At 41.2% G+C, this 12,937-nt stretch overlaps 1 protein-coding gene across 4 annotated transcripts in view; it reads left to right on the top strand.

Annotated features, from left to right (window-relative positions):
• Positions 1-12,937, top strand: part of NPNT (nephronectin) — a 41,699-nt gene that overhangs the window by 15,923 nt on the left and 12,839 nt on the right. For 2 of the 4 annotated variants that reach the window (XM_048943363.1, XM_048943362.1), the window contains 6 exons: positions 253-345; positions 4,602-4,721; positions 5,536-5,655; positions 8,656-8,790; positions 9,757-9,879; positions 11,794-12,120. In XM_048943363.1, the coding sequence (XP_048799320.1) occupies positions 253-345; positions 4,602-4,721; positions 5,536-5,655; positions 8,656-8,790; positions 9,757-9,879; positions 11,794-12,120 (918 nt within the window). The remainder of the gene's footprint in view (positions 1-252; positions 346-4,601; positions 4,722-5,535; positions 5,656-8,655; positions 8,791-9,756; positions 9,880-11,793; positions 12,121-12,937) is intronic. The other 2 variants (XM_048943366.1, XM_048943364.1) reach the window with 1 other exon arrangement.

The raw sequence follows: 12,937 nt of genomic DNA, 5'->3' as shown, positions 1-12,937 counted from the left end.
GCAGTAAGAACGAAACTAAAGCTTCTTTCAAGATGTGTTGAACGGTAAATTGATACCAACTCTTCATTAAGACCTATCTTTATAGACAAATGTGAATAGTTGCAAGCTTGCCATTTTTACAAGCGTATGCAGGCTTCTTCGTGTGACTGGGAAAGGTTGTCTTCGTGTGAAGAATATAAAACATCTGTTTTGCATATTGCAAAGATTTGGTCATTTTGTTTTTTAATTATGCCTTCTTCTCATCATGTGAAGATGAGCAACTGTATTCAAGTCCACCTGGTCAGAACAGTGAAGCACATCTATTCCGCCCCCTGGAGCATCGTTCAAGAAATACACCTTCAAGGGGTGAGATGGTCCCTGTATTTCAGGCAGCGTGCTCCTTCTACCTGCACGGCTTGAAATGATAATAAATCTCTTGCAAAGGGGGTGGAGGCTAATGGACCAATGGCTGCGATGCAAAGGCTGAACTTGCAGTGTCATTAGCATGCAGAGCAAATAACTGATTGTATTCCCTTGATACCACGTGTCTGTTATTCTAAAATGTCTTGACTCTCCATCACACCCAGTGTTGTAACCTGCTTTTGTTTCTGTCCTCTGCTCGTCTTTCAGGATCTGCACTTAAGTTATTTCTAAGCTCCTTTGTGAACTCAGAACGATGGGAATTGTTTATTGGCTCAAATAGAGGCAGAAGTTGGTGCTTGCTGGGAATGACAGCTTGAACTACTTTTTTATAGTATGAGTGATAGTTAAATCCTTGACTTTGTGTTGGGTCGCTGGTTGTCTCAGTCTGAGTAAACTTGTTATTGGATACCTGACGTGTTTTCTGATTCAAGTTGGCCAGTAGGCAGAAAAAGGCAGAAAAGATTTGAGTTCTGCAGCCTTTTGCAGGAACTAATTATAGAGAAAATAGCAGAGTGCACTGTGCCTTCCTAGGAAGTAGTGCTTATGTACTCACCAGCTGTTTGCGGGCTGGTTCGGCCCGGTTAGTGGCTGGTGGAGTGGGGGAGCCCAGACCCTGCTGAGTGTGCCCTAAATTTGGTAATTATCCATGATGAAGTGTGAGGCTGTGCAGTGGTCAAAGAAGTGCCCCCAGGTTTGCCAGTGTAGCTCTGTTGTCATTTCCTTTCATTCACATTTTAATTTCTTTTCTTAAAAATTAAATACTTGCACTCAGCAGCTTTGCTTCTGTTTTGGAGCTTCTTTCCATAGTGCCTAAAGCTTTCAGTCTGCTTTTATGTGCACTACTGTGTTCTGTTACTTGGAAAGTAAGAATGCTGGTTTTGTACTGTGTAATTGTAGTAACTGTAGTAACATGTCAGCATCAGCAGTTCAACAGCAAAACTTCAGGTGTGGGACAACAAATGGAGATTCCTGCAAAGAAATTAAAGGGATTCCTAAGGGCCAACGCTATGAAAACGATTAACATTTTTAAATTCCAATGTGAAAGTTTAGCCTATGCATTTAATACATGTTAGTTTACTTCTTTTAAAGAGGAAACTACTGCTGTTTTCTCTTCGCCTCTTTTGATGCACTTGTACTGAGATGTCTCTATAGATGTTGTTTGAAGCATGCAGTTGATATCTTTGGGTAAGTAACTTGACCTTTTAAAAGTAGCATATGTTCAAGAGGTATGTTGCTATAGCTGATTATTTGACCGCTAACAGGAGCCTGAACCTGTTCTTGAAAGAAACAGTCCTTACTTATAGAACAAGAAACACATCTGAAGCAGACAGTATATTAATAGCAGGAATGTTGCAGTGCTCCCCCTGTTTATGTGCAGTACATCCGAATTCTTCTGTGGGAAGCATGCTGTTGCAGATTATGGGAACACAGGGGTAGATAAAGGGAGCTGTCAGCATATTCATACAGGCCTGTCTAAAGAACCTGCAAGACCTGCCAGTAATTATCCAATATACCTGTTAGGAAGCTGAGCGTGCTTGCTGTGTGGTTTCCGAGTACGTGCCTGCGTTGCTGAAAAGAAGTAAAAGACAAGTTGCACTTCAGGGAAAATAAGGGGCTGGGCAGAGCGCTTCAATGCAACCTGCTTGGAATGTGGCTTTGCTTTTAAGCAGCCGGGGCACTGCCAGTGCTGTTTTCCTGAACTGTGGCATTGCTTCTGACTCCATAAGGTTAATAACATCTTTCAATAGCTGATGTCAAAGGCTGAAGTGAAAGCCCATGACACGTGAGCTTTAGATTTAAGTGGAGCTGCGCTAGCAGCTTATTTCTGATGCCTTGTGACCTTAGCTTTCTGTTATGTCAGCCAAGGTTAAAAAAATCAGACTGTTTAAAGGCACAGGCATTTTATTCACAGCTATGTATTTTTAGACCTGAATCAAAGGGGTCAAAAGCTGATGCGACAACATTTGCTCACAGGCAGAAATAGAATGCAGAGAACAAATAATTTAGTCAAAATTTTGAAAACAAAACCTGTGTAACACAGTTGATCTGCCTTCTAAGATTAGGTTATTCTCAAGAGTGTCTCTGTCTGTCAACACCTGATCTTTCATTTCTGTACTAAGAATATTTTGTACCAAATGGTGGTGTACTATTCAGGTGGGACTCCAGTTATTTAAGGGTCACAGCGCAATCTATGCATTATGGAGGGCAGCAGATTTTAAACTGAGAACAGTCATTAGTAGCCTTTCAACTTTGATCTGTGTAGTAGTTCTGGAAGCAGCTGTGAGAGACTGTTGTTAAGGGTAAGAAGTTCTGGAAGTGTAAGCGAGACATTAGTACAACTATAATATCTGTCAGAGGAAGTTCCACAGAAGGAAAAAAAGCAGCCTGCTGTGCTACCTAGAGAACTTTGCTCCCCCAAATATTTGCCAGTTAATAATTAAGCATTCTTCTGTCTTTTTTTTTTTTTTTTTAAGAATAAAAAATTTAAGAGTAATTGTCCTCCACTGTCATCATCATCGTCTGTTGCTCTTCCATTTGACCTGTGCCTATATCTGTCAACTCTTAGCTGAAGATCCCTGTTTCGCAGTAGGAAATGTACATCTCTTCTACATCTGTTTCTCTTTTAACAGGGCAGTACAATTTATGATTCTCTGCTATTGGTACCTGCTGGGAGAAGTATGCTCTCCTAGCAACTTCAGAAATGTGTTCAGACTCCTGAAGAGTGAGCGTTGGGAGGGGATGCTGCTTCTGCAATGCATGCTCTGCAGGAAGGTTGCAGAGGAGGCCATTCGTCCTTGTTTCCAAGACACAGGTTCATCTCTCCTGGCAGCTTTTCCTTGCTGAAGACATGCTTATGCTCACCTAGTCTTCCTCACTGCTGTAGGAGTGCATGTTGCTCTTCAGGCTTCCGAAGGGAGGAAGTAAACTTCAGGAAGATCTTGTTCAGCCTTCCAAAGGGAGGAAGTAGAAACTGTAACCCTATTAGTCTGTTCCAACAGAAGGGGAAACTTGCTGCTCTTCCCAGGACCATGGAAGATGAGGTCAGGTGGAGAAAGGCTGTGGGATGTGGGAGACATTTCTCTGCATGACATCTGCTCTTCCTTGGCTCTGTGAAGATGAAAACAAAGTAGCTCCAAAGATTTGTTTTCGTTCGCACAAACACTGTTGGAACTCTCAGAAACAGCAGCAGCATTAACAGTGCTCATTTCTAGGCATCAACAGAATCCTTGAGTCTGATTTTGAATCATATCAGTGACTTGGAGTACAATGTGTTTATTTTTCTCTTGATTGCTCGACATCACATTGATCATAATGGAAGGGAAAGTGGCGATGGCTGTTTGCAAAGTTCCTGGAAATAAGTTGCTGTTATTGTAACAGCACTCCAGTGGCATTGTGCAGTACTGGACACAAGGACCAGTCGTTAGTTAAGTGCTTGCTGGCTGGATTTGTGAGTATATTTATTGTGTTCACCTGTGCTGTCATCTTTAGTGATCCATGCACAAATAGCTAAGTTCTGTAGTGAATTATTCTGGTCTACCAATCACATCAACATATGGTCCTGGAAGAGAAGGAATTCCTGACTCCATCTTTTCTTGTGGGCTTAGTATTTTCAGTTAAAGTCATGAGTTCTGTATTATAAATCTGAAATAATAACCTTTAACAGTAGTCCTTGAAAAATATCACTGGTGTCACATGTACTTTTTTTCAGCATTTCTTGGATGATAAGAAACACTTTTTTTCCAAGGGATTGTTTTAAGGAGATTCTCATCAGCTTTTCTGCTTTCTGCTGCAACTGACTTTGAAGCATGACAGCAAATCACCAAATTGCTTTCAGACGCACTCCAGCAGTGACTGCAGCAGTGATGTGTGCTTCTTCTCTTCTCTACAGTTCTGATTTGGGCAGTCTGCACTTCTACATTTGCTAATGAAATTTGCCAGTGCTTAACTTAATGATAGTTCTTTGTTTTTTACTCATTTTTATGAAGAGGTACCTTAGAAACAGAAGTACATACTCCACATGGCAGGAGGACAGAACAGTACATTGTAGACTTTGTTCTGGACGTTTGCTGGACTGCACGTGTAGAGCTAATTGCCATATTTTTCCTTCTTTCTCAAGGAACTTGTTTTAATCAGCTTTTCACACATAATTGCTATGTTTTTTTTTCCCCCATCCCCTTCCCTTGTACTCTTTGTTTCAGATCTAAACGAGTGTGGACTGAAGCCCCGGCCGTGCAAACACCGTTGCATGAACACCTACGGCAGCTACAAGTGCTACTGTCTGAACGGCTACATGCTTCTGCCAGATGGAACCTGCTCCAGTACGGCAAGGCTTGGTGCTTTCTTTTTCATCAAAGCTCCTGCTTGGGTTTCCCCAGGAAACTTGTATGAAATTAAGTTGTGTCCCATGCTAGAAGATTTATCTTGCTAGAAAGTAGGCACTTGTACAAATTGAGCTGAGCTGCTTTTTTTTTTTTTTTTCCCTAATGAAATTAGCCTGAACAAACCAGAAGCAAATAGTTTAATTTTATTAGTTTTATTATAAGCTTTCCCAGAAGCATTCTTCAGTGCTGTAAATCACTGTTAATTGGCCTTCAGGGAGAAGTGCTTGCCATTTTCATTGCAGCAAGACACCTGCAGCTCTGTTGTATTTTGTCCTTATAAATGTAAAATCATTAAAGCTGCAGATGTTGGTTGTCTGACTGGTATAAAATTGTACTGTCATCTCTCTGGAGATCAGGTTCCTACTTGCTCCCATAAAAGTGGATATTCTGAGCGTGTGGAGAGAGAAGGGAAAAGAAATGACCTCAAATTAAAGATACTCCTATTTTAAAATGTGGATAATGTCCAGCACATGTTATATATAGTACATACTGGAATTTATTTTCTTCATGAGGACTACATTCCATTACTCGCTACAGTTGTAGGGCTTTTTTTTTTTCCTATTGTTGTCATTTTTGGTTTTTGTTGTTGTTTTTTATAACCACATGCATTTGCTCTTTAAAGCCTGAATGACTACCTGTGGAATTCTACAGGTATTGTAACTATAGCATGTCTCAGTTCCACGGAGGTCACAGTGATTTTCTGTTACTGGTCAGTGTCATTGTCTAAACGTGTTCCATTATTTGTCCCTAGGTGCCCTTTCTTGCTCAATGGCAAACTGTCAGTATGGCTGTGATGTGCTCAAAGGGGAAGTGCGCTGCCGCTGTCCTTCTCCAGGCCTGCAGCTGGGGCCTGATGGTAGAACCTGCATAGGTGAGTGATCAGTTGCAGATTTAATATTTAATATATATTTTTTCCTCATAGAATTTTCATCCTTACACTGAATGCATTTTAAAAGTTCATCAGGTGTATTTAGAATGCAGTGTACATGTAGTTTCAAGAGGTGACTAATGAGGATGGAGATGTACTGCTCAGCTATTCTCAAGTGTTCTACATCAGAGATCCCCAGTGCTTTCCTCCAGTCTTGCATGTTTCATTGGCATCCAAGCCCCTGGCCCTTACTACTCTCTAATGTTCCTGTGTAATTTTAAAGTACTGCTAAAGTCTTAGCAAGAGATGGCTTTCCTTCATGGGGCAAAAAACGCTCAATCTCCCTTTTTCGGTACAAAATGATTGGGACGTATTCTTTCTAAATAATTTCTCTGACAAGCTTAAGTTGTGCTAAACAGTAAATGCCTCCAAGAATGACAGTTATTTGTGGCTAGAGCTTTGTCTTTTCCTGACATGTGCTCAAGCCATTTGCTGTTGGTGAGTTTGTGTGCTCCAGGGAGTGTGCAGACACTGCTGCAGTGTAGATGCAGTAGAAAAATAGCATTGTAGATGGTAGTAAGAAAATTGAAGTGTGCACTGACTGCAGCTCACGAAATCCTAGTTTGAACAGAGTTTGAAAGACAGCTGGGAATTTAATGCTTATTTTTAGCACAGGTTTAAATTCCTCTAGACGTTATTCTGTTCTTAGTTTAACCTACAGAGATTATTCTCTTGTTAAAATGTTCCTTCCAGCCAACCAGTGTAGAGCAACCAAACAATTCAGGTAGGAAAGCAACTCATTTCAAATAGATAACAAAGAAGTAAAAAAGAATTCAGCAGAGTATTCACTGAAAATAGGGATTGACTAATTAATGACTCTCAACTCAATAAATCTGTGTTCCCTGCTCTTTGGAGTAGGTTTGGTATACATTTTAGCTTTAAAAGATGTGTAGCTATTTGAGGACTGAAAACCATAATTATTTTCATTGCAAAAGAAAGTCTCATTAGATGTTTTGCTTGTGGATGGAAACTTAAAAATACATCCTTGTAAACTCAAAAACCAAATTATTTTAAAATCAGCATCATATTCAGTTAGTACTTGGGTTGGTAATGCGGCCTTACAGCAGGACAGAAGCAATCCTGTTTGTAATCCTGCTTCCCTGTTGAACGCTGGCTCTGACAGTCATTGGGTGCTGCTTGTAGTATTTGCCTTAAGAGCAGCCGCTGGCTTGGGTTTGGGAGTGTGCCTCCATTGCAGACCATTGATTCCGAGATCAGAATGCAGATCACCCCTCTGTGCCTGGTTTTCATGGGCAGCAGGCGTGAGCTACAGCCTGCTGCAGCAGGCAAAGGGGAACCTCCTTACAATGTTTGGGCCAGGGGCAAAGTGGTACAGGTCTGTGGGTTTGCAGGAAGCCCTCGTCTCTGTGCTGTGCAAGTGCTGTAGGAGGCCAGCACTTTCCTTCCGTCTTCTGCCTAATGATCAGTGTTACTCCTACCAGTAAAGAGCATCCACTCCACTTCCCATGTTACATGCGAGCAGTAGACATGTCAGTTTTCAACAAAGTATTGATTAGCAGTTCAGTCCTGTACCTTTAGGATGTATTATTGCCTTGAAAATTTAACAGTGTGACAACATCCAGCATGCTAATTTCCTTACACGAATTTGCAAATACGTGAATTTGTACAGAAGGAAATTCAGGCCTCTCTCACGAGGGCATCAATCACTCAACTTTGTTTTGCAGCCCTGACGCTTGCAGCTGAAATGTTCCTTTTTCAGAAAAAAAATTGCACAGAGAGCAAAATCTTGCTTTCCCATAGATTAAGAGCCTGATAGAGGTGCAGAGGAAAGGCCTGAACTGTGCCCTGCAGATAACTAGCAAACGTCAGAAGCAGTGTGCTTAAGACGCAGCCGTGCGTGGCAGGTCCCTACCTCAGAGAAGAACTGAGGTAGATTCAAATACTAAGAAGACTTCAGCTCAGTTTTCAAGGGCTAGAGAATGAGTGGTAGTGCGAGCAGCTTTTGAGTATCAGCCTGCTTTCCTGCTGAGAGCCCTGCACGCTGTGAGAGCAGGCTCTGTTGGCATCTGCCTGATGTACTTAGCAGGAAGCAGCAGCTTCAGGGAGCTGAGAAGTGTCATGCTGGATGAACATCCCACAGCTCAGAGCTCTGTCCTTACCTAGATGAGACACTACGTTAGGTGCTGCTGGCAGAGCAAATAGAAGCCATGCGTCTCAGCACCTTTGATATCTGAAGGTCACCTTACACACATCTCCATGAAAGAGGGGTCAGCTACGGTGCAGGGTAAGAACTTGCAAAGCGGCAGACAAAGTGTTTGGCCTGTAGTGATTGACCCAGAAACATTGCACCCTTGGCCTCAGCTTGAACTCCTTGTTGAGAGCAAGTCCTGAACAGATGAGAGTTTCTGATAAGCTCACTGAGCAGACCGTGGATTACAGATGCTTGAGATCTTTATAAAAGCAAGTGACCTTCTATCACATGATGATGTAGTAGGTACATATGGCCTGTGCTACAGGAACAATGTTTCAGGCATATTTGGAAAAACAATTACTGGGGTATTTTTTATTAATATTTCTCACCGATATCCAAGTGCTATCTTAATAACCATGCAGGGCTTAATGGGAGAAAAGTCATACAAGTGCGTGACATAGCTTTTCTTCAGCCAAACACCATTACAGTGTAAGGATGAATATTTTCAGGCCTTGAAGAAGGCATTCTCTTGTCACTCACAGGGAGTTGGGAAGGCTTCTGGCATGGGAACCGTAAGAATCTGGGCATGTGGTTAAGAGCTAAACCGAGGTGACACAGCTAGAACTGCTCAGGTGTTACTGCTGGCAGACCACCTTGCATTCAAAATAACATTTTCAGAAGTACTTTAGCTATTCTTCTTCAGTTTTTGCAATGTGAAACAGTTTCATGTGGGTGGTATAGCTTGCATTTTACCTGTTACTAAAAGTAATGCAGTTCCTCTGTTTCCACAGATATTGATGAATGTGCCACTGGGAGAGTTATCTGCCCGCGATTTAGGCACTGCGTCAATACTTTTGGAAGCTACATGTGCAGGTGTCATAAAGGCTTTGACTTGATGTACATTGGAGGCAAATACCAATGCCATGGTAATACCACCATATTTCTTATCTGCGTGTAACCAAGGTGTATTTTATAAACTTGAATTAATGGTTTAAAGAGGAATATTTGCTTATGGCTGGAATGTTGAAGAAGGTTATTGTAGGTTGCTCTGCATTTGTATTTTAGGAAAGGGTGGGTAATAGAACTAACTAGACTGAATGTGAAACTGGAAGCATATGTTTTACTCCTATTGCAACTGGTTCTCCTGTGAAAGGTAGCGGGAGAGCAGTGCTGGTGCTGCAGGAATTCTTGCCTGAACTCATCCCCACAGGTTTCACTGGGCAGAGACAGTTGTAGGTTTGGAGCAGCATGTCAGCTTCAGCTGTGTCTGAGCTGTCGTGCAGTTGTGATCCACTGTGTGCCCCAAGATCCAAGAAAAGAACAGTGCCTGGGGCACACCCCTGCTCCTTCCAAACCAGGCTGCAGAACCTGCTTATTCTGGAGACAGGGTTGGTAAATAACCTACCTGTCTTTGTCTCCACACAAGACTGGAATGCAGCTGGTGTATGCCCTTCAACAGAGATGTTTCTGATCCCACTGCCTTAGTTTCCCATTGCCTCAGCCAATGTATGATCCTTTTTACTGAAAAACAAACAAACAAAAACAATTGTGTAGAAACAACGAGGCATTGCTCTATGTTTAAGCATAGTTTTAGAGAGAAGTCTTTGTGCAGAGGCCTAAAACATATAAAGGTCATGTATGTAGTTTCTATCTAGACACAATAGGTACAATAAAGACGAAGTGTTTTATGAAAAAAAGTCATTTTAATACCTGGGTGTTTAAAATGTGGATATTCCTGAAGTCACCACATTAACTTCCAACTTTTTCCATTTCAGTTCTTTTGAATTTCTTGAAATTTGCATTTTTTCATGATTGTGCTACTGTTCATGTTTTTGCAAAGATAAACAGGAAGAAAGGTTTCTTCTGATTTTTGATGTAACTTTCTGTTGCAGATATAGATGAATGTTCCCTTGGCCAGCACCTTTGTGGTAGTTATTCACAATGTTACAATACACCAGGATCCTACAAATGCAAATGTAAAGAAGGCTACAGAGACAATGGAACAAGCTGCATACGTATGTAAAGCTCCTTTTCCAAAAGAAGTTCGGAAAGTAAATTCGTGTGTCCATGAATCCTATGTTGTACCTTTTCAGGTATAATGCTATCAAGCTTCATTTATCTCAGCTATTTTTAAAAATTAATGAAGGTCAGAGTTTTGAGTCTTAGCATGCTTTGATAAAAATACCTCTCTCTCAGACACTTTCATAATTAGAAAGATACTCATCTCACCCTATTCAGAGCTTCATTCTAGAAGTTGCTTCACAATGAGGACAAGTGAGTAAGTGGGATAAGTCTGGTCAGACGGTACATATTACTCATATGCTGCTATTACGTATGCTCTGCAACATGCCCCACTCAACAGTTTGCCATGTCCACTCCCCAGATCTTAGCAGAACTGAGAGGATTTCTCTGGAAGAATTTCCTCAGAGGATTCATATTTGTGTTAGGAGAAGCAGTCATCCCTCTTGGTGCAGAATAGGCCATTCTAGCTCCTTAACATGCGATGTCCCTCAGGACTGCACAGCTCTATCTGCACGATCATTTTGAGCACCCTGTGTTCATATGTGGGTTCTGGTTGTTGGTGACTCACCCGTCTTTCTAACAAGCAGTACCGCTGCAAACTTGTTAACTGTGGCTTTAGTCATTGTGGCTATGCTCTCACTATGGTGATCTTTCACAGCACAAATGCTTATATAAATATGTTATATATGCTTATATAGCTTATGTTATATGTAGACACACTTGTCATGTTACTGGGACGTAGTCCTATGATACATTTGATATTTTAATTCGCCACAGGGTAAAAACAGCAGGCTATTCAAAAGAATAGTAGTAAGCAGATGGAAAACCTTTTAACCTGCTATCTTCAAACAGTTCATTGTTTAACAAGCAGTATCTTAATTTCAGCTCTGTGTTATACTTCAAACACTTGTGTGTCCACAAAATAAATGAGTAGAATTCTTACTGGGGCTTTTAAGATCTCTAGTGGGATGAAAAGGTTTATTAACAAACAGTAAAATACAAATAACAAAACAGATGTTCTTGGATTTCGTGTCTATAGAAACTCTCCTTAGGATATAAATCTAAAATTTGTTACCCTTTATTTATGAAATACTGGGGAAGGTGGTATTGTAGGCAGTGTCACTGTATTATAGGTGGGGCTCAATTCATCTTCTCTTTTTTGTGGAGGATTAAACAAAAAACAAACCACCATTCACTCATTTTCCTGGTGCTCAGCAAAGAAAAGATTTAAATGGCAGCTAGTTGGCTTCAGTTAATTGTCTATAAAGTGATAAACAGTCGTAGATGAAGAGGAGTGTTTAAAAGAAGTGGAAAGACTTGAAAAGTACTTTCTTAAACCAAAGGTATCTGCCCTGAAATGACCTGCCTTGACTGAAATGGTTGTAACACTGGAGTATTACTAAACTTCCTCTGAGTAAAAATGTGTGAAGTTTTACAGCTTAAGATATACCTTCATGTCCATGCTATTTTACTAACAGCTCATCGGGGTGAGTTTTGTTGACTGAAAGAGAGTTGATGCTTGGGAAGATGTAGGCACTGTGTGCCTGCCTTTGGTCATGCTAAATCATCTCTGATATACTGTAATGAGAAGTACTGATAATTCAGTAGTGTTGATGCTAAGGTGTGTGACTAGTTAGTGGAAACATTCAGAAGAGGCATTAATTCAACAGACTCTTCATGGCAATGAATTATATTCTGAAGTTTCTGGAACGAGGAGTCCATTTTGCTCCCATCTTTATTCTCTTTGCAGTTACTCCTAAGATACTGGCTGAACCTTCTGGTTCATATCACATATTCAAGGGCACACTGTGCTTCCTACAGGAGGCACTGGTATAACCAATAGGATTCCTGATGCAGGATGACAGAACAGCCCCTCAGACCACCATGTGTACTTGCTTTTGTTACAGAAAGGCCGGTGACCAGACCAACAGCTCGACCCACACCTGGGCCAACAACTCGAACCACATCAAGGCCAACAACTCGACCCACACCAAAGCTGACCACTAGGTACATACCTGTGACAACAAGGCCAGTAACAAAACCAGTGGCAAAGCCTGCACCTCCAACGCCACCTCTACCTACAATGTTAAGACCTACGCTGCCACCACAAAGAACTCCTCTGATAACCACCACACATCCTTTGCTTGTTCCTGTTGAAACTACATCTTCCCAAGGAGCTACAGATGATAACAGGATACAGATAGATCCTCAGAAGCCCCGAGGGGATGTGTTCAGTAAGTAGATTTACTTACCCTTTCATTAATCGTCATTGTAGAAACCAGTGTACTGTTTTGGTGTTTTGGAACGTTTTATCAATGAGAATGAAGGCATGAAAGTGAAAACAGTCATGTGCTAGAGCTGTGTAAATAACTGATTTTATGACCTAACAAAAATGCGTGGAAGAAATTCTGGATTAATTCAACCAAAAATTCCAATTAGTTACATTTTCAGATGAAAATTTTGGAGGAAGAAAGGAAAGCCATTTTGTTGGAAAAAAGAAATATTGAAATACAGTGTAACTCATACAACTCAGGATGGCTCTCAAATCTGACTTTTTTAGACAGTGTATTTCCCTAGCTTTGAGAACAGTAAGAAATAGGATCATGTCTGGTTTCCTGCAGGGTCTGTTTTGCTGCTCATATTCCATGAATCCAAACAGTCTTCGATGTTTATGACTAAGCAACTGTAGAATTACATAAAAATAGCATGGAGGTTAGTGGTATGGAGTGCATCTATGAAAACATATGTAAAAGCTGAGAAGGCTAAAGAGTCTTCTAGCACAAGGAGGAGCCTTTTTAAGAGCTGCTCTGAAAGATGCAGCACTGTTTCTGTGCCAGCTGTAGCACATGCCTGAGATGGCATTACTGGCACGTGTAGAGCTGCACACATCTGCCAGGAAGCATTCAACACCCAGTTTTATCTTTAGTTCTGCTACGGATCTTAGAGATGGGGAGGGTGTGTTGGAGCAGCCTTTTTCCTTCAGCGTGACGTACAATAAAGCTGCTGAACAATGGAGGAGGAGGAAGTGTGCTGTCCTGCAGCAGGTGTACA

The sequence above is a fragment of the Lagopus muta genome, chromosome 4 (genome assembly GCF_023343835.1).
Source record: "Lagopus muta isolate bLagMut1 chromosome 4, bLagMut1 primary, whole genome shotgun sequence".
NCBI lineage: Eukaryota > Metazoa > Chordata > Aves > Galliformes > Phasianidae > Lagopus > Lagopus muta.
This window is presented reverse-complemented; position numbering and strand designations above follow the sequence as displayed.